The sequence below is a fragment of the Bufo gargarizans genome, unplaced genomic scaffold (genome assembly GCF_014858855.1).
Source record: "Bufo gargarizans isolate SCDJY-AF-19 unplaced genomic scaffold, ASM1485885v1 original_scaffold_2222_pilon, whole genome shotgun sequence".
Lineage (NCBI taxonomy): Eukaryota > Metazoa > Chordata > Amphibia > Anura > Bufonidae > Bufo > Bufo gargarizans.
The window spans coordinates 82,298-101,381 of NW_025334698.1; the positions used below are offsets into that span (position 1 = coordinate 82,298).

General features: G+C 47.8%; 1 protein-coding gene across 2 annotated transcripts in view; it reads right to left on the minus strand.

Moving 5' to 3' along the window:
- LOC122924088 (ER membrane protein complex subunit 1-like) overlaps positions 1 to 19,084 on the minus strand; it is a 38,667-nt gene that overhangs the window by 4,319 nt on the left and 15,264 nt on the right. For both annotated transcript variants that reach the window (XM_044275011.1, XM_044275010.1), the window contains exons 14-21: positions 18,129 to 18,328; positions 16,135 to 16,284; positions 12,862 to 13,023; positions 12,263 to 12,382; positions 12,045 to 12,182; positions 11,775 to 11,948; positions 11,476 to 11,686; positions 8,819 to 8,903 (exon numbers count right to left, since the gene is read on the minus strand). In XM_044275011.1, coding sequence (XP_044130946.1) covers positions 8,819 to 8,903; positions 11,476 to 11,686; positions 11,775 to 11,948; positions 12,045 to 12,182; positions 12,263 to 12,382; positions 12,862 to 13,023; positions 16,135 to 16,284; positions 18,129 to 18,328 — 1,240 coding nt within the window. The remainder of the gene's footprint in view (positions 1 to 8,818; positions 8,904 to 11,475; positions 11,687 to 11,774; positions 11,949 to 12,044; positions 12,183 to 12,262; positions 12,383 to 12,861; positions 13,024 to 16,134; positions 16,285 to 18,128; positions 18,329 to 19,084) is intronic.

The following is a 19,084-nucleotide window of genomic DNA, read 5'->3' on the forward strand; positions in this document are numbered from 1 at the left end:
CCTCCAATCCATAAACTTCATATTCTTCCCATATTTTCCTAATATTTTATGGGTTATGGAAATGGGAAAGGAACCATCTTTTCAGAGATGGTTTTGGTTCTCCTAACCCACCTTCTAGGAAACCCGCGGACAAATCAGAGATTCCCGCTCTGAGATATAAAGGTTCTCGGGCACCCTGTATTATCTTCTAGTCGTATTTGTTATCAGATGATGCGTAAAATTGTACTGATTATCAATATCTACTATATTTCTTGATTGGACTTACGGGATATGGAGAAATGGGCAAAGCAAAGATGCTGCCAGGTTTTCTCCCTATGGGGCAAAGGACTGCCCCTGTTCCAATTACCCAAGGCTGGACCTGAACGTGTCATAACCACTCCCCGCTTCAGAGGAGGTAAAAACAGTGACACACTGAGGTCCTGCGTCCTTCATCTACCATCTGACGTCGTCTAACATCTCGACCGCCCGCAGGGACACGGGCACCCCACCATCTTGGATTATTATTTCAAAGACTTTGCCTATTACTGGACACTACCACGGTAATTCTGAACTTACAGACATTCTATTCCCTTCCACCTCTTACCTATTTCTATCCAAACCAATCTGTTCACCTGGCCGGTATATTTATCTGTCAGCTTTAATATATATATTTTTGTGTGTAGTTTTAGAATAAAAACTAACGATTTCATCGTTCCAGTTTTGCCCTTGTTACTTGATGACCTGATCTATGCTAAGAACTCTGTCCTCAGAAGACATACTACCAAATTGTGTTATTTTTATAAATTGTTAATGTACTAGCTAGGTTGCAAATAACCGTTTCGTCCCTTTAGGATTAGCTAGCCGGGGTCTCTTCGCCCCGATTCAATACGAAGAGTGGTGGCAGCAAATTAATTTGATTTCCAGCGTGAAATCAGTCATTTTATTTTTACCGATTGTACATACAATCGTGATTGCATCCTGTCTGGGCCCACCAACCAATCTTAAACGTCTTCTGTGCTCACAGTGGATTCGCCTCCAGAAGTCTCTAGTGGAGACCTGTATGGCAACTGTGGCTTAGTACGACGGGATTGGCGGGTGGTCGTCACATTGGTGGCAGCTAGTGGGATAGCAGAACCCAAAACCAGGCAGACGTCAGCTTTGGGAGATCAGAGCACAAAGAACTGACAAGTGCAGCTTTTTGCGCAATCATAACAATAGGACAGTGGTTACTTAGTATCCTGTCCTGCGGAACTTGTGTTCCGGGCGCAAAACGGTGCACATTGATAGGAATAGATTGGTTTACATTTTCCCACCTTTTCCTTGCTATATCCTATTCTTTTCCTCTTCTTTTCTGAATGTCTGATTCAGTTCCAAATTACCAAAGTTGGTCTGTCGCCGACTTACAAGCCGTGTGTGAGTCGCAAGGCATTGCCATTCTGAACAAAAATCGATCACAGCTGATCAAAGCTTTGACGGAGAGGGACGGCCAAGCGATGGAGGATTCCAATCCCGTGCGGGAGGCTTCGCTGCCCCTTCGTTCAACGTCACCCAGCACCGCCAGCTATGGGAGTGCTGATGTTGCTACTTCAGCTCCGGGTGATGCCGGTACCCTGGATAACAGCATGTCCACAGCCCCTGCTAACCCTCAGCAAGGAACAAGCAGCTCTGGACTGAACTTCACTGCCTTGGGCCCTATGAGCCAGCAGTTGTTACCAGGCCTGACTGGCGCGGATTTACGTTTTTACCTGGAGATGCAGCTCGAAATAGAGGAGCGACAGCAGCAGTTCCAGCTTCAGAGAGAAGCGCTGCAGCACCAGCGTGCACTAGAACTGGCCCAAGTGAGACAGGCCGAGCGGTCTGCCTCTCCTAACACTCCTGCTGCAGGAGGCATTCCTCTACCCGGGGTCCCCAAAGCAAGGTTTCCAGTTATGGAGAAAAACGGGGACATTGATTTATATTTACGCTCGTTTGAGAGAGCGTGCCGCCAGTTCTGCATCCCTGAGGATCAGTGGGCTCTACACCTGACGCCTCAGCTGACTGGTAAAGCGCTGGATGCTTTTGCGGAACTACCCACAGACCAAGATTGCGATTATCAGACTATCAAGGATGCCATAATTGCTAAGTTCCAGTTAACCCCTGAGGTTTACCGGAGAAAGTTCCGTGCCATCCTGAAAGGATCCACAGACTCTTACGCGGATGTGGCTAGCCGCTTATGCACCACATTCCGCCAATGGACTAGAATTCTTAAAGAAAAGACTTATGCTACCCTTGAGGATTTGATGATCCATGACCAACTCCTTGCAATATGCCCTACAGATGTGAGACAGTTTGTGCTGGAGCGCAAGCCCCAGTCTGTGAAAGAAGCTGCTGAGCTGGCAGACATGTTTGTCGCAACCCGGGTACCGGACATTCGCAAACCTGTGATGACGGACATCCGCAGGCCGGTGGTATCAGACATCCGCAAACCCCTGGTACCTGACAGCCGCAAAACTCCAGTACCCAACCAGGACAGAGCCATGTCCCAGAACTGGAGAGAAGGCAGGCCCACTGGCCCTGTGAACCGTGAGACAACCAGGCCCTGGTGTGAGCTGTGTCGCAGGCCCGGTCACACCAAGCAAACCTGTTACGCAGGGAAGCCGGCCCAACCTCCTAGCATCGCGACGACGCCAAGCCCTAAGGGGGCCAACGCTTCCTCACCTACCTCATCTGCTGTATTGCTGGTCGGAGGACCCGAGGTGCACCGCGGATCCCAGAATCACCAGCCTGTCACTGTGAACGGCCAGACTGTCATCGGATTCCGTGATACCGGTGCAGATGTAACCTTGGTCCGTTCACATCTTGTTACGGAGAAGGATATCCTTCCAGGAAAGTACCTCGCTCTGACCGGAGTTGGGGGCACTCGCACTCATGTGGCCCAAGCCCAAGTCACCATTGATTGGGGAATGGGACGGCAAAAGCGGGTTGTTGGGGTCCTGGATGATATTCCTGTTGCCACAGTGCTTGGCACTGATTTGGGCACCCTTGTTTCCCATTACGAATACCCTGCAAGCACGCAGGAGGCCCAAGCAGGACTCCCTGACCAAAACCAGGTACTGTACAGCCCTTTGGGGAAACAGGGAGACGGGGACACCTTGCCTGCTATTTCTACTGTCCCTAACGCACCTAGGGAGGTATCAGATTTAAATGTACAAGCAACCGAATGTCATTTGCCTACTTCTGCACCTGTCATTGCTGATCCGAATGCGTGTGTTAGTGTTAGCAATGGTGATATAAATGATGCTGTACCTGTTCTGGCCATTACACGTTCTATGGCCAGCCGCCTGAACTCAGAACCGACCGAAGGGACCCCCTCGGGCGATTCTGACCCTCAGGTGGATAACAATGCGAGAAAGACCTTTTCATGTGATGATGATGATGATTGTGTCACTGCGCTGGTAGACGCTTCCAGTGTCGCCAGTAACCTGGGCTCAGATGGGGCTGCGGGGACAGAACCAGCCGTCCCTCCACCCACCTCTGACCCCAGCATTGAAGGTAACTCTCCACAGCTGACCTCATACGTCACTGGTCAGCTGGAGGAGACCGGTGGCGCTGCATTCGTGCAGGCCTTAAAGGGTGACCCTAGTCTGGGGGCACTTAGGGCCCGAGCCGGCCAGCCCCCAGGTGAGGGCACTCCATATAAAATCTATTGGGAGAACGACCGACTGTACTGTGAAGCTGTACAGCCTACAAAAGGTGGCGCAGGTGAGAACACGAGACAGCTGGTACTCCCTAGGGAATTTCGGGCACAGGTGCTCAAAGCAGCCCACGACATTCCACTTGCAGGACATTTGGGTATCAGAAAGACCCACAAACGTGTTCAGAACCATTTTTACTGGCCCACGATGGGAACGGACATAACGAAGTACTGCCGATCGTGTACCACTTGCCAGAGGGTTAAGAAGGCTGGAGGACCCCGCAAAGCTCCTTTGCAGCCACTGCCCGTGATCACAGAGCCCTTCCAGAGAGTGGCAGTGGATATAATTGGTCCCCTTCCCATTCCTAGCAGTTCTGGCAAGCGCTACATCTTAACGGTCGTGGACTATGCCACCCGTTACCCAGAGGCGGTAGCACTGTCTTCCCTTAGGTCGGCCACGGTGGCAGACGCCTTGATCGGGATTTTCTCGCGTGTAGGTTTCCCCGCCGAGATGATCTCTGATCAGGGCTCCTGCTTCATGTCGGAGCTAATGGAAGCCCTCTGTGAGAGGATGCAAATCAAGCACACCACTTCCAGTGCGTATCACCCGCAAACCAACGGCCTTTGCGAACGTTTCAACGGAACGTTAAAGCAAATGCTGGCCACGTTCGTGGAATCGCAGGGGAAGGACTGGGAGCGGCACCTGCCTCATTTGCTGTTCGCTTACAGAGAAGTGCCACAGGAGTCCACTGGGTTCTCGCCCTTTGAACTCCTATATGGACGAGACGTTCGAGGGCCCTTAAAACTGATTCGGGAGACCTGGGAGGGAAAAGGTGACCCCTCAGAAGTCTCTGTGGTTGAATATGTCCTAAAATTTCGGGACAAGATGGAGTCCCTCATGACCATAGTGACGGGAAACCTTGCAAAGGCACAGGCCAAACAGAAGGCTTGGTATGATCAGCATGCCAGAGAGCGGTCATACGCAGCAGGTCAGAAGGTATACGCCCTACTCCCTGTCAGGCAGAACAAATTGCAGGCTGCCTGGGACGGGCCATACACCATTCTGAAACAGGTGAACCCAGTCACTTACCTAGTGAGTCTCGGGGGTAAGCGACAGAAACTGTTCCACGTGAACATGTTAAAAGCACACGAGGAAAGGGAGCAGTATGTATTAGCAGTGTGTAGCCAGCTAGAACCCGAAGAGCCAGATCCACTGATAGACTTGCTAGCAGAGCTACGAGACGTGGCAGATGATTGGAACATCAACCCCCACCTCTCGTACCCACAGAAGCTTCAGCTCACCACTCTCCTGAGTGCGCACAGCGCCACATTCTCAGGCATCCCTGGCCAAACCAACCTAGCAGCTCACCGAGTTGATACAGGGACCCACAAGCCCTTACGGCAGGGCCCCTATCGCACCTCACCCGAAGTGCAGGCTGAAATCAAACGAGAGATTGATGAGATGCTACAGTTAATGGTCATCCAGAAATCCTCTAGTCCATGGGCCGCCCCGGTTGTTTTAGTCCCCAAAAAGGACAAGACAACCCGGTTCTGTGTCGACTATCGGAGACTGAATGACATCACCATAACCGATGCGTATCCCATGCCTCGAATTGATGAATTGCTGGATCAGCTGGCGTCCGCCAGCTATCTAACAATCATGGACTTGAGCCGTGGATACTGGCAGATTCCGCTTGCGCCAGAGGCGAGAGCGAAATCCGCATTCATCACCCCTTTTGGCCTCTATGAGTTTACTCGTATGCCCTTTGGGATGAAGAATGCGCCCGCCACCTTTCAGCGGGCCATGAATGAACTGTTGGAAGGAATGCAAGGTTATGCCCTAGCCTATCTGGACGATATAGCCATATATAGTCCAACCTGGGAAGATCACCTTGATCATCTGTCACAGGTATTGGGAAGACTGTCCGCTGCCAATCTGACCATTAAGCCCAACAAATGTCAGATTGCCATGACAGAGGTTCAGTACTTAGGACACAGAGTAGGCAGCCAGACCCTGAAACCTCAGATAGGGAAGGTCGATGCCATTGTAGCATGGCCACGGCCTAACACCAAAAAACAAATACAGGCATTTCTGGGAACGGCAGGGTACTATAGGAAGTTTGTTCCATCCTATAGTACTCTGGCTAAACCGCTGACCGATGCAACGGGCAAAAAACAACCCAACACGGTCACATGGAACTCGGAACTAGAACAGGCATTTCAGGCCCTGAAGGAAGCGCTAGCTAGCGCTCCTGTCCTTCAAGCTCCCGACTTCTCCCGTCAGTTCCTAGTACAAACTGACGCCTCAGACCACGGTCTGGGAGCCGTCCTTAGTCAGGTGGACGCAACCGGGAATGAGCACCCTGTCCTCTACCTGAGCCGAAAACTACTCCCGCGGGAAACCGCATACTGCACCACTGAGAAAGAGTGCCTAGCGATCGTATGGGCCCTACAGAAACTACAATCGTACCTATACGGACGATCCTTCATGGTCATCACAGATCACAACCCTCTCAGCTGGCTGAAACGTACTTCTGGTACCAACGGAAAACTTCTCCGCTGGAGCTTAGCGCTCCAACAGTACGATTTCACGATTCAGCACAAACCGGGAAGTCGCCATCAGAATGCTGACGGACTTTCCCGCTGTAACTAGCTCAAATAGGGAGTTGGGATTGCTTCAGTCCCAGTCTTGCTGACCACTCCTTCCCCAATCTTCCAAAGGGGGGAGGTGTGACGCTTTGCGATCCACAGCGATACTAGGAAATCACAAATGCGCCATATTTCTCAATCACAAAGACAAAAGAGCCTTCACTAAGAATCTTCTCTTTCACTAAAGGAGTAACTCACAGATCAGAGGTACAATTAGCACCTTCTTGCTAAAGAATCTTCCTGCCCCATGCCAGGTTTAAGTACCCATCAATCTGGTATTCTCTTGACAGAACCTCATAAACCTGGTCTCTCTGCAGCCATAGTGTCTCCAATACCAGCAGGGGTCTCACACCTTTAGCCTGGGCAGCGAGCTTCAGAAGAAAAGGACAGATCCTTATCACACAGCTGGTTGGTACAGGAGGAAAGATGACCTGAAAGTCACCTCCAATCCATAAACTTCATATTCTTCCCATATTTTCCTAATATTTTATGGGTTATGGAAATGGGAAAGGAACCATCTTTTCAGAGATGGTTTTGGTTCTCCTAACCCACCTTCTAGGAAACCCGCGGACAAATAAGAGATTCCCGCTCTGAGATATAAAGGTTCTCGGGCACCCTGTATTATCTTCTAGTCGTATTTGTTATCAGATGATGCGTAAAATTGTACTGATTATCAATATCTACTATATTTCTTGATTGGACTTACGGGATATGGAGAAATGGGCAAAGCAAAGATGCTGCCAGGTTTTCTCCCTATGGGGCAAAGGACTGCCCCTGTTCCAATTACCCAAGGCTGGACCTGAACGTGTCATAACCACTCCCCGCTTCAGAGTAGGTAAAAACAGTGACACACTGAGGTCCTGCGTCCTTCATCTACCATCTGACGTCGTCTAACATCTCGACCGCCCGCAGGGACACGGGCACCCCACCATCTTGGATTATTATTTCAAAGACTTTGCCTATTACTGGACACTACCACGGTAATTCTGAACTTACAGACATTCTATTCCCTTCCACCTCTAACTATTTCTATCCAAACCAATCTGTTCACCTGGCCGGTATATTTATCTGTCAGCTTTAATATATATATTTTTGTGTGTAGTTTTAGAATAAAAACTAACGATTTCATCGTTCCAGTTTTGCCCTTGTTACTTGATGACCTGATCTATGCTAAGAACTCTGTCCTCAGAAGACATACTACCAAATTGTGTTATTTTTATAAATTGTTAATGTACTAGCTAGGTTGCAAATAACCGTTTCGTCCCTTTAGGATTAGCTAGCCGGGGTCTCTTCGCCCCGATTCAATACGAAGAGTGGTGGCAGCAAATTAATTTGATTTCCAGCGTGAAATCAGTCATTTTATTTTTACCGATTGTACATACAATCGTGATTGCATCCTGTCTGGGCCCACCAACCAATCTTAAACGTCTTCTGTGCTCACAGTGGATTCGCCTCCAGAAGTCTCTAGTGGAGACCTGTATGGCAACTGTGGCATAGTACGACGGGATTGGCGGGTGGTCGTCACAATGAGACTTAAAAATCTCACTGCAATACGCTGCAGATTTTAAAGAGGTTGTCTCACTTCAGTAAATAAAGTTAAAGGGGTTGTCTCATCTCAGACAATAAGGGCATATCGCTAGAATATGCCCCCATTGTCTTATAGGTGCAGGTTCCGGCCACCACCAAGCGCTCTCCCCATAGAAGTGAATGGGAGCACACAGCGCATGACCGGCCAAAGCTCCCATTCACTTCCATGGGCCCAATGGAAATAGCTGAGCCAGCGCTCGGCTATATTTGGCAGCCCCATAGAAAATGAATGGAGGGCGGCTGCACATGAGCAGTGCGCTCTCCACCATTTTCGGGGCTCCGTTCACGGGGACCCACACCTATCAGACAATGGGGGCGTATCCTAGCGATATGACCCCATAGTCTGTGATGAGACAAACCCTTTAATACCAGGCATTTACTTATGTATTGAGATTGTCCATATTGTCTCCATGGTTACGACCACCCTGCAGTCCAGCAGTGGTGGTCGTGCTTGCACACTATAGGAAAAAGCATCGGCTTCTTTGGTGGCCGGGACCGTGTGTGCGTGCATAGGCACACATGTGCAGCAGCTCCCATCCTGTCCACCTTGATTCTGCACTACAGAGATGGCCGTAACCCCAGTAAATGAGCATGTGTATAATGTGATGGAAAAATGAATCAAGCCAACAAAGGAGGCAATATGGACAATCACAATACATTAGTAAGTGCCTAGTACTCACTTTGTCTATATGGTAAATGCCATTTGCTAAAGTGAGAGGACCCCTTTAAGTGCATCTGATACATGTGATCATACCCTCAACAGGAAGAGGGAAAACGGGACATCCTATTGCGAGGCTCGTTAGGGTCTGACAACTAGAACCCCACTGATCCTGAGGATAGCTGTGCCCGATGCCTCTAACCCCATTCCTTGCATAGGAGACAATATTCCCCAATGACATGAGTGAGAGAATCTGGAAAGCTCCACCTTACCTGGTATACTCTGTTGGCACCTCAGGCCGGCGAGGGTCCAGTAAAGCCTTAGGAAGGGATAGAATTGCGCCTGACGGAAGTCCAACTGCAGAGATAAATGAATTAAGTGACTAGTGCCACTCACTACAAACCCATCATCAACGCGCGATTATTACCCCAACTACGGCTTTGTGGCACTGTATCAAAAACACTGAAGAGTGCCATCTGTCACACACTCTGCAGATTAAAGGGCTGGGGTCCCGTCCTATGAAGCTTAATCATTGCAGAACTGAAAATTCCGAAACTTTGTAGTAAATCTATTTTTTTCTCTGCTTGCTGCCAATGAATAGAAACACTGGGGGACATTTATCAATACTGGCATATTTGGCGCCAGAAAAATCTTTACATCACAAATCAAAAGTGGTGATTTGTTTCACCTCATTTATCAAAAGGCGCATGCTATTTTTATAATGTGTCTTATAATTGCAGGCTAATAATCCATCATTTTACAAAAAATGCGACATTTTTTTAAAGACAGTCTTAAAATAAGACAATTTATTAAGTGTTTTTGCATGGCAAGACCACTTACTGTTATCTCACATATATATTCTTATTATTATAGCCCAAATTTACCACCCTAACTCCTCCCACAGTTTTTACACTACATAGACAGTAATATGCCGAAACGTGCAGATTGTACCCGATTGGTGTGCTATTACTTTGTGGAACGTTTCACCAAATGGTTCACGAAATATCTGCGTTTTTGTGGCAAAATTGGTCCCCTAGGAATGAATGGCGGAATGTTCAAAACTAGAGTGGGAGCTGAAAAATCAGGATGATTTCTAAACTGCCACCACTCCCTCATTTTCAAGCCCACCTACACAAATCTTATATCAAAACGTTCAGCCATCCCTGCTGCCACTAAAAATGGCTAAGCCATAGTCCTGATAGTTTTCACAATATGACCATTTGTTTGCAACTCACGCCGCCCGTTGACATTCATTGAATCTCGACTCTAGCCACCTCAAATTTAAAGGGCAATTTCTAAACTGCGACTGTGCCTTAATTTTTTATATTTCAGACACATCCTATGCATCAAAATGTAGGTCTGGTGATTCTAACAATATAAAGCTTTTCGCTGTAGGATTGATAATAATAACTACAAACGTTTGAAGATGGCAACCGCCAGTAAAGTGAGCAAGTTTGTTTTTAACCGCTCTTCTCTGCCCTTGCTGTAGTGTGAGTTGCCATAGGAACCCAGGTGTGTGAGCAGCCAGCAGAGTGACAAAAGCTAGAGTGTGAGCTGAAAAATCAGGACATGGTTTCTAAACTGCCACCACTCCCTCATTTTCAAGCCCACCTACACAAATCGGCTGCTAATGTTTTTATAAATGCATGTTTTAATGTAGCTGTGCAGCACTTTGGGCAACAACATTGCAATTAAATGTGCTATATAAATAAATAAAAGGTTGAAATGCATTTCTCACTCTATGAAGCTTGATCAATTGGTTAGTGTAATGTTTACTATCTTTACTCACTCCAAACACTCCACACAGTTACTCTGCCCACTCCATAAAGTTACTCTGCCCAGTCCAACCTTTCCATGGTTACTCCAGGCACTCCAACCACACGCCAGTTACTCAAGCCACTCCACCCAGTTACTCCGCCCACTCCAGTTGTGGACTACTGGTGGAGGCAAGAACACTTCACACAATTTCCCCAGAAATTGTAGCTTTTCTAGTTGTATTTGCAACAATGCATCTGTGCTCAACTGGTTTGGAGTATTCTGGTTGGTTTAAATGATATCCTATCCATAGGATAGGGAATAACTATTAGATTGGGCCCCCCACCGATCACGATAACGGGGGCCCCATACCCCCTGCAGATCAACTGAAAAGAACGGAGCAGTAGTTCACACGTGCTCGTGGCTGCTCCATTCATTTCTATGGGGGTTCCGGAGTACAGCAGTAGGACCCCCACCAATCTAAAAGTTATCCCCTATCCTATGACCAGGGGATAACTTCAACCAATCGGAATACCCCTTTAAGGCTGATAAGCGATATTAAATCGCTAAAATTGAGACTTTTTGAATAAACGTCACATCTATCTGGTCTGCCGTGCACCTTTTTAACAAGTTACATTACCACAGAAGCAAGCTTAATCTACCTTAACATTTTGAGTCTTTTAAGCTGCACTTAATTTGATAAATGAGGCATAATATATGGCAAGTTGGTTGCCCCGTCTACGTTGACTTTCGAAACATTTTTCTGACGTGTTTCATTCTTTATGGCAAGATATTTGGCTAAAAACGCCATCATTTTTAGCGCACTTAACACCATAGGTACATCCAAAAGCTGAACACCAGCCCTAACCTAGTCCGCTACATGGATTGTCATAAATCAGCGTAGGTAAAAAGCACTCAGCCTTTAACTCAAAAACTGGAAAGAGGGTTTCTATTCAGTGACAGTAAGGAATTAAAAGAAAGTTGCAGAACTTGTAATTTTGTAACGATTCTGGTTTTCCCCAGGGGAACAAAATATCATTATCTATCTGAATATCTTATTCCGAGACTCATGAGGGTCTGACAACTAGAACCCCACTGATCCGGAAAATGGCTGTGCCCGATGCCTCTAGCCCCGTTCCTTACATAGGAGCCAATACATTATAATTAGACTCACTGAGGACGTGTCGGCTGGTGATGCCACGTTCAGTGATTGTGGCCTGCATGGCGCGGATGGACGAGGGGAAGATGTAGGATTGTTGAAGGACATGTGGGAGGTGAGGTCTGTCCAGAGAGCTGAAGCTGGTGCTGTTATACTGCTCTGTCCCCTCATACAGCTCCAGGATGGAGAGCTCATTGCGTCGAGCCTTGCTGTTCCAATACTGGTACTGAATGGGAAGGAATGGAGACGCACATTATACTGGGTAGACGTATACTGGATAACTAGTAGGGGGATTATTAGAAGCCGGATCTTACCAACACCCAGTTTTCAGAGTGAACGAGGTGGACAGGACCTTTAGCTTTCCTTTGCACGGATGAGTGTATAATGCGTCCAGTCACACCATCAATGAGGTAGATTCCTATGAAGCAGCGGTCCGGATGGGTGTCTGTGCTCTCCGTAATCAACGCCAACAAGTTGGGATTCAAGTACTGCAAAATGATAACATCCAGAAAAGGGGGTGAAATCCCTAATGAAGATCTGTCAAAGTATGGATTGGATGCTGTAGAAATAGCCTCTCTCCTCACCTTGTAGAGGACACTGCGGTCACCCATAACTCGCCCCTGGGAGTGAACATGCTCATTGGAACGCTTTCCCTTCACCAGTGTAATCCTCTGGAGCTCTGGTGGGAGCAGGATTTCCCAGATCTCCTCCGTTGAAAGATCCTGGAAGATAAAAGTCTCAAGTGAGTAGAAACATCAGAAGAAACAGAAAGGCAGACGGGGGTTTACCTAAAACAGGTTACCTTATGCAGGCGAAGTCCAGTGAGTTTCCCCCTCTCCGAGTCCACCAGATAGAAGAAGACGGTGGAACAAAATTCCTGTAGTTGCTGCAGGACATATTTTGTGGATGGGAAGGGGATGACCTGAAAGATTGGAGAAAACAATGCTGGATAATCTGAGGCTGATGGCCATACTTCTTGGCACTCAGCTTTCCTAGAGTTTTTAGTGGCGTTTCTGCCCAATAATAAATTCTCTTATATAGCTGCAGCTAACTCCAGGGTTAGCACTGGGGTCCTGGGTTCAAATCTGAACAAGGACAATATCTTCATGGCGTTTGTATGTTCTCCCCGTGTTTGAGTGCATTTCCTCCTACACTCCAAAGGCATACTGATCAGGAATTTGGATTGTGGACTCCACTGGGGGACAGCAAGTGATGATAGTGTCTGTAAATCACTGCAGAATATGCCAGCGGCGCTATAGAAGTGAGTGAAATAAAAATAAATGTATACGGTAATGGTGTCCATATTGGTCACCAACTTTTTCCTGAAAATCTAAAACCTCCTTGAGAGGAGAGGACAACTGGTCATACCACCCCTTACATTCCAGGGAGTCCCAGTCTCACCTTATGCTGATCGTCCAGCAGGAGCAGTACTTTGGCATAGTCATGATCCATTATAGGGAGCAATAGGGATTGAAGGATGGGTCGCTGCAGAGGAGGAGGAGTCATCTGACTCAGCTTTCCGAAGATAGGGTTAAAGACATAAATGGAGGTTATGGCCGTCTCCTGGAAAAGAAACAAGAATATTTTACATAGGAAAAACTAGATTTATGGACTTACCGTAAAATCTGGTTCTCTTCCGTTTATTGGGGGACACAGGCTTGACCATGGGTATAGCTGCTACCACTAAGAGGTGGACACTAAGCACAAAAGGTGTGAGCTCCTCCCTTCAGCTATACCCTTCCTACAGGGACTAAGCTAAATCAGTTAGTGCAAAAGCAAGACAAAAAGAAAACCAAACTATGTACAACCCCGAACCACACAGGCCAGAAACAGCCCATAAACAAGAGAATGGTGGGAGCTGTGTCCCCCAATGAACAGAAGAGAAACAGATTTTATGGCAAGTACAAAAAAAATATATAGTTTTCTCATCCGTATCATTGAGGGACACAGGCTTGACCATGGAACGTTACAGAGCAGTCCCAAGGGTGGGTCATAAACGAAGAAACTCTCCCGCCAATCAGAGAACCTCCGTCTGCAAAACTCTACGCCCCAGAGAGGCGTGAGAAGACGTAAAGGTGATGTACTGCCCAAGAGGCCCCTACTGCTCGAGCAGAATGAGCAGTAACCCGGAAGGGTGGGGCCCGGTCACTGATGTGGTACGCTTCCACAATGGCCAAACAAATCCATTGGTAAATGGACGTTTTGGACGCAGCTAGCCCTCATCTCGGCCCCTCTGAAACGGCGAAAAGCGAATCCGTCCTTGGAAAGATGACGTCCGAGACAGATAGATGCGAAGGGACACCAGCTGTAAAGGCTCAAACGGTGAAAACTGGAGAGTGCTGAGCACCAGATTAAGATCCCAAGAATTCAACGGAGTACGGTAAGGGGGCGCAGCGTGTGCAATCCCCGGCAGAAAGGTACTAACTGCAGAAAGTGAAGCCAAGTTCCTCTGAAATAGAATGGAATCAGAGACTTGCCCTTTGAGAGAACTGAGAGCCAGCTCGAAGTTCATGCCCAACTGTAGGAAGGACAAGAGTAGCGGCAACGAGAAACGAACGGGAGACAGGTGGTGGCGTTCGCACCAACTAAAGTAGGACTTTCAAGTCCGATGATCGATCCGGGAGGATGATGGTTTTCTTGCACAAATCATGGTCTGGACCACCGCATCCAAGAAGCCCCGAGCCTTTAGTACAGCAGCTTCAACAGCCATGCCGTTAAATGTAGAGACCTTAAATTTGAGTGGAAGATCAGACCCTGCGACAAGAGGTCCTCCTGAAGGGGAAGATGCCAGGGTTTGTCGGCGAGGAGGGAGACTAGGGATGCGTGCCACACTCGGCGTGGCCAATTCAGGGCCACGAGAATGACGGGCAGACCTTCGGACCTGATTTTCAGGAAAAGACGCGGAATGAGGGGAAGAGGAGGGAACATGTAGGGAAACGTGAACGAACTCCACGGAATCACAAAAGCGTCGTACGCCAGGGGATCCTTGGACCGTGCAACAAAGTTCTCGACCTTGTGGTTGAAGTGAGTGGCCATGAGATCCACGTGTGGCCGACCCCACCGCTCGCAGATCGCTAGAAAAACTTGCGGGTGAAGAGCCCATTTGCCTGAATCGAGACGCTCCCGGCTGAGAAAGTCAGCGATCCAGTTGTCGACGCCGGGATTGTGAACTGCTGGGAGATGGTTCTCCGCCCAGGAGAGAATGAACGCTGCTTCCGACATGGCTGCCGGGCTTTGGGTGCTGCCCTGATGGTTGAGGTAAGCAACCACCGTGAAATTGTTGGACTGAACCTGAACTGGGCGTCCCCGGAGGTGTTCCGTCCAATGAAGCAGAGAGAGAGACGAACCACCCTCAATTCCAGAATATTGATTGAAAGGGAGCGTCCCTCGCGCGTCCATGTGCCCTGAACGGAGAGATTTTCCAATACTTCTCTGTTTGAAGCTTGAAAGAAGGCTTTCGCTTCTGACCTGGTGCAGACTTGTCGGCTGGCCGCTTGGGGCTGGAAGAACTCCGAAAGGGGCGAAAAAGAGGTATGTGCTTTTTCGACCTGTTGAAGCGCGCCCTGCTCTGCGGCAAATGGGTGCTTTTACCACCTGTAGCATCGGAGATAATCTCATCCAGTCTGCTACTAGTAAAGGGGAGTGCCGTTAAGACCCGTTTCGAAACATTATCTGCCGCCAAGCAAGAGAGCCAAAGGGTAGGGCGAATAGCAACCAAAAGGGCTGAAGAGCAGGCCATAAGCCTGGCCGAGTCCAGAGAGGCTTCACAAATGTAAGGCCCTGATGTAGTTTGGTTGCCCACTCGTTCATAGCCTTGCTAACCCACGTAGAGGCAAAAACAGAGAAACCCCCTCACTCCACCACCGCGATCCCCGACAGGGGAGCAGTGCAGGCGGGAGGGAGGTGGTAATTATGGGGTTTAGGGCGGGATAGGGAGAGGGGGGGTGGAGTGGTGACAGGAGAACATACATACCTGTCTGGTGACTTCTGCCCCTCCCCAGCTCCAGCCGGGTCACCATTATCAGTGTGCTGCCCCTTGGAGAGGACCGCAACACCGGAACAGGGGGTAGGGGGCTTACCGCAGAGCGACCACGGTGACCCAAAAACTGGCGGGATACAGAGGATTTAGGAATCTCTAGTCCTCTTTTTTCTTCTGGAGCCCGGGAACGAGCAGCGGGTTTGAAGACCCTCTGATCTCCCGTGTCCTGGGTGGGAACACAGGGAGCTAAAGGCTTCCTGCAGCACAGCTAACAAGATAAAAAGGGAAAAACAAACATACGAAAAAACATAAGAAAAAAATGGTTTTAGCTTAGTCCCTGTAGGAAGGGTATATTTTGTGCTTCGTGTCCGCCTCCTAGTGGCAGCAGATATACCCATGGTCAATGCCCGTGTCCCCCAATGATACGGATTAGAAAAAGATGACAGAAACAACCCTTGCTGTTACTATTAGGCTGCAATCACACAAGCAGTTTGCCACAAGTGGATTCACAGAACTGAACTAAAACTACATGCGTGATTCTGGCCTATTGCAGGTCCAGATTTACCTAAAATAAATATGTAGCAGAAAATGAGCTTGTAAGTTATGTTGTATGGCAAACCCAATCATCTCAATAATCACAGCACTGTTATATCTGCAGATAACAGGTAAAAAAAAATATAAAAAAAAAGTCTTGCCTTGTTCTTCACCAGCAGGGTACACTGAGGAGGATGAGGGAAGTGGGCCGTTGTTCGTTGTACAACAAGCTTGAAGGACGCTCCAGGCTTCACTCCTGGTAGGTAAAACTTCCACAGGATACTCCCAGAGCTGCTCTCAATCCCAAAGAGCTGCAGGTAAAGAGCAGAAGGTCTTCGATACATCAGAAATGGATTACAGTTCTAGGTAATGAACTGTATCCCACACCATAGCAGTTCTATATCATTGTATGAAGATAAGCTCTGTAAATGTTTAGTTTCAATAAATAGACAATTTTCAATATCTCTGCTTTCAGTCACGAAATGGGAACCTTCCTCTTGATAGTCAGAGGCTGAAAACCTGACCTGGTCATGTACTACTTACAAAGGTACAAGGCTTTTTGTAAGAAATGTAACATGCCCTTTGTCAGCTGACATGATCAGAATAAGCTTCAGTCTTTGGAAGCAAAGGAGAATGTTTTCATACACTGACTGCAAGGAGAGATATTAAAAATTTAAGTAATTAAAACACAAAGGGGGGAATCTATTAAAAATGGTGTTCGTTATGGCAGTCTTAATAAGCAAATATGTTGGAGAACCATAAATCCACATTTTTAAGATGTTCTTAATAATTGTGGAACATTCGTGGGAGTAAGGCTACTTTCACACTAGCGTTTTGGCTTTCCGTTTGTGAGATCCGTTCAGGGCTCTCACAAGCCGTCCAAATCAGTTTTTCCCTAATGCATTCTGAATGGATAAGGATCCGCTCAGAATGCATCAGTTTGCCCCCGTTCCGTCTCCATAGCGCTCTGGAGGCGGACACCAAAACATTGCCTGCAGCGTTTTGGTGTCCGTCTGACGAAACTGAGCCAAACGGATCCGTCCTGGCACACAATGTAAGTTTTCTCCGACACAATAGAAAACGGATCCGTCTCCCACTGACTTTCAATGAAGTTCATGATGGATACGTCTTGGCTATGTTACAGATAATACAAACGGATCCGTTCATGACGGATGCATGCGGTTGTATTATTGTAACTCATCCGTTTTTGCAGATCAATGACGGATCCGCCCAAAACACGAGTGTGAAAATAGCCTAACGTGTGCCAGTTTTCTAGCTCACATACTGGTAAATGTGTCAAGCATGGAAGTCTGCCCACAGCCTACCCCCACCCACCTATTAGTTAGCTGATGAGCACAGCAAAAAAAAAAAAAAAAAAAAAAAAGAGAAAATTAGCAAATTTTGGCACAAAAAGATTTTTGCTACTTTTCTTTGCCAGAAAACGGACACAGAACTTTAGCCAGTTCACACTTTATATGACAAAAATGAAGACATGTTTATCCCACAATGATTAAAGGGGTTCTCCAGGCTTTTAATATTGATAACCTATCCTCAGGATATGTCATCAATATCAGATCAGCAAGGGTCCGACACCCAGCACCCCAGCCGATCAGCTGTATGAAGGTAAGGCGAACACATGCCGTCTCTTTTCTCTCTTCCTGCTCGCTGCTGCTATGTCTATGGCGATCTATGCCGACCTGATACTGATGACCTATCCTGAGGATAGGTCATCAATATGAACAGACCAGAGAACCCCTTTGAGTACATAAAATGGGATGAGCTCTTACATCATCAGGATGACGGATCTATCCATTTATACGCAAACTGTCATCAGCCACAATGTATAATCCAGGGATGCCAAACCCGCGGCCCCCCAGCTATTGCAAAACTACAACTCCTAGCATGCCATGCTGAAAGTTGTACTTTTGCATCTGGGTGGAATCTCGGGGCTTTTAACCCTGGACTGTGGAGCCAACAGGGGGCGAGGAGAGAGGCAGGAGGCCTCCCTCCAGCAGGCAGCTACTTCATGGCTGCATACTGAGTAAAACTAGTCTAGACTGGAACTGCCATCTGGAGAGCCCCAGGTTGAGCATCCTTGGTATAATCAATGCTCCCAAGTGGAGCATTGCGCCCTTCCAGTTCCCATAGCGCTCACCTTTCCAGAAGAGGTCACCATGACCATCATCTTCTGCAGGTTGAACTCATCTCGTGCCAGCGTGTCGATATTGATCTCGTTGCGGATCTGGCTGCGTGGCTTCCGAGCGTCACAGAACATCTTCCATAAGTGAGCGCTCCAGGACTGCAGCAAAATCAGCTGGGAGGACAAGCGTTTAAACACCATTCCCAGGAGACCATCTGATGGGTCGGAAACAGGGACAAGTTTATTACAATAACAGTTGTTCAACAGAAGGTGCACCGGATGTAAAGGCTGCAAGTGGGGAGCAATCACTACACTAATCTCCCCCCTATCTCTATAAGCAAGAGCAAAAAGCTGCACTGGAGGACGGCTGGCATCTAAATTTATAGGGGCGCTCACTGAGCCAAGGGTCATGCTTCACTCCAAGGCTACATCTACACAGGATACATATTGAACGGGAAAAATTTGCTGCAAAATCCTTATGGTTCTCCATGCAGATTTTGTCAGGTTTTTCAACCTATGCATTTGCAAAGGGTGAAAACCCCAGTGAAAATCTGCACCATAAACTGACATGCTAAAATCCACACCGCATAAAATCCTGCAACGTGTGGATGAGATATGTTAAAATGTATCCCCTTATATTGATACTGTAATACCGTATTTTTCGCCCCATAAGACGCACTTTTTCCCCCCAATCTTATGAGGCGAATGCTGACATTTTTACATCGCAGGCTGTGATGTATGAGCGAGCGGGGAGGGACTAGGAGGAGGAGTTGGGCGCCGGCAGGTGCAGTCACTGTAGTCCGGCCCCGCCGCTCCAGTGCTGCACTATACAAATATTAAATGTCTCATTCAATTAAAAGTGATTACACATGCCCCCCCACTCCTAATATTACCGTACATCCTAACAGCTTCTGTAGAATGCAGGCAGTCAGGCCGGGCGGGCAGAAGCGTAACTCCCTGATGTCACGTGC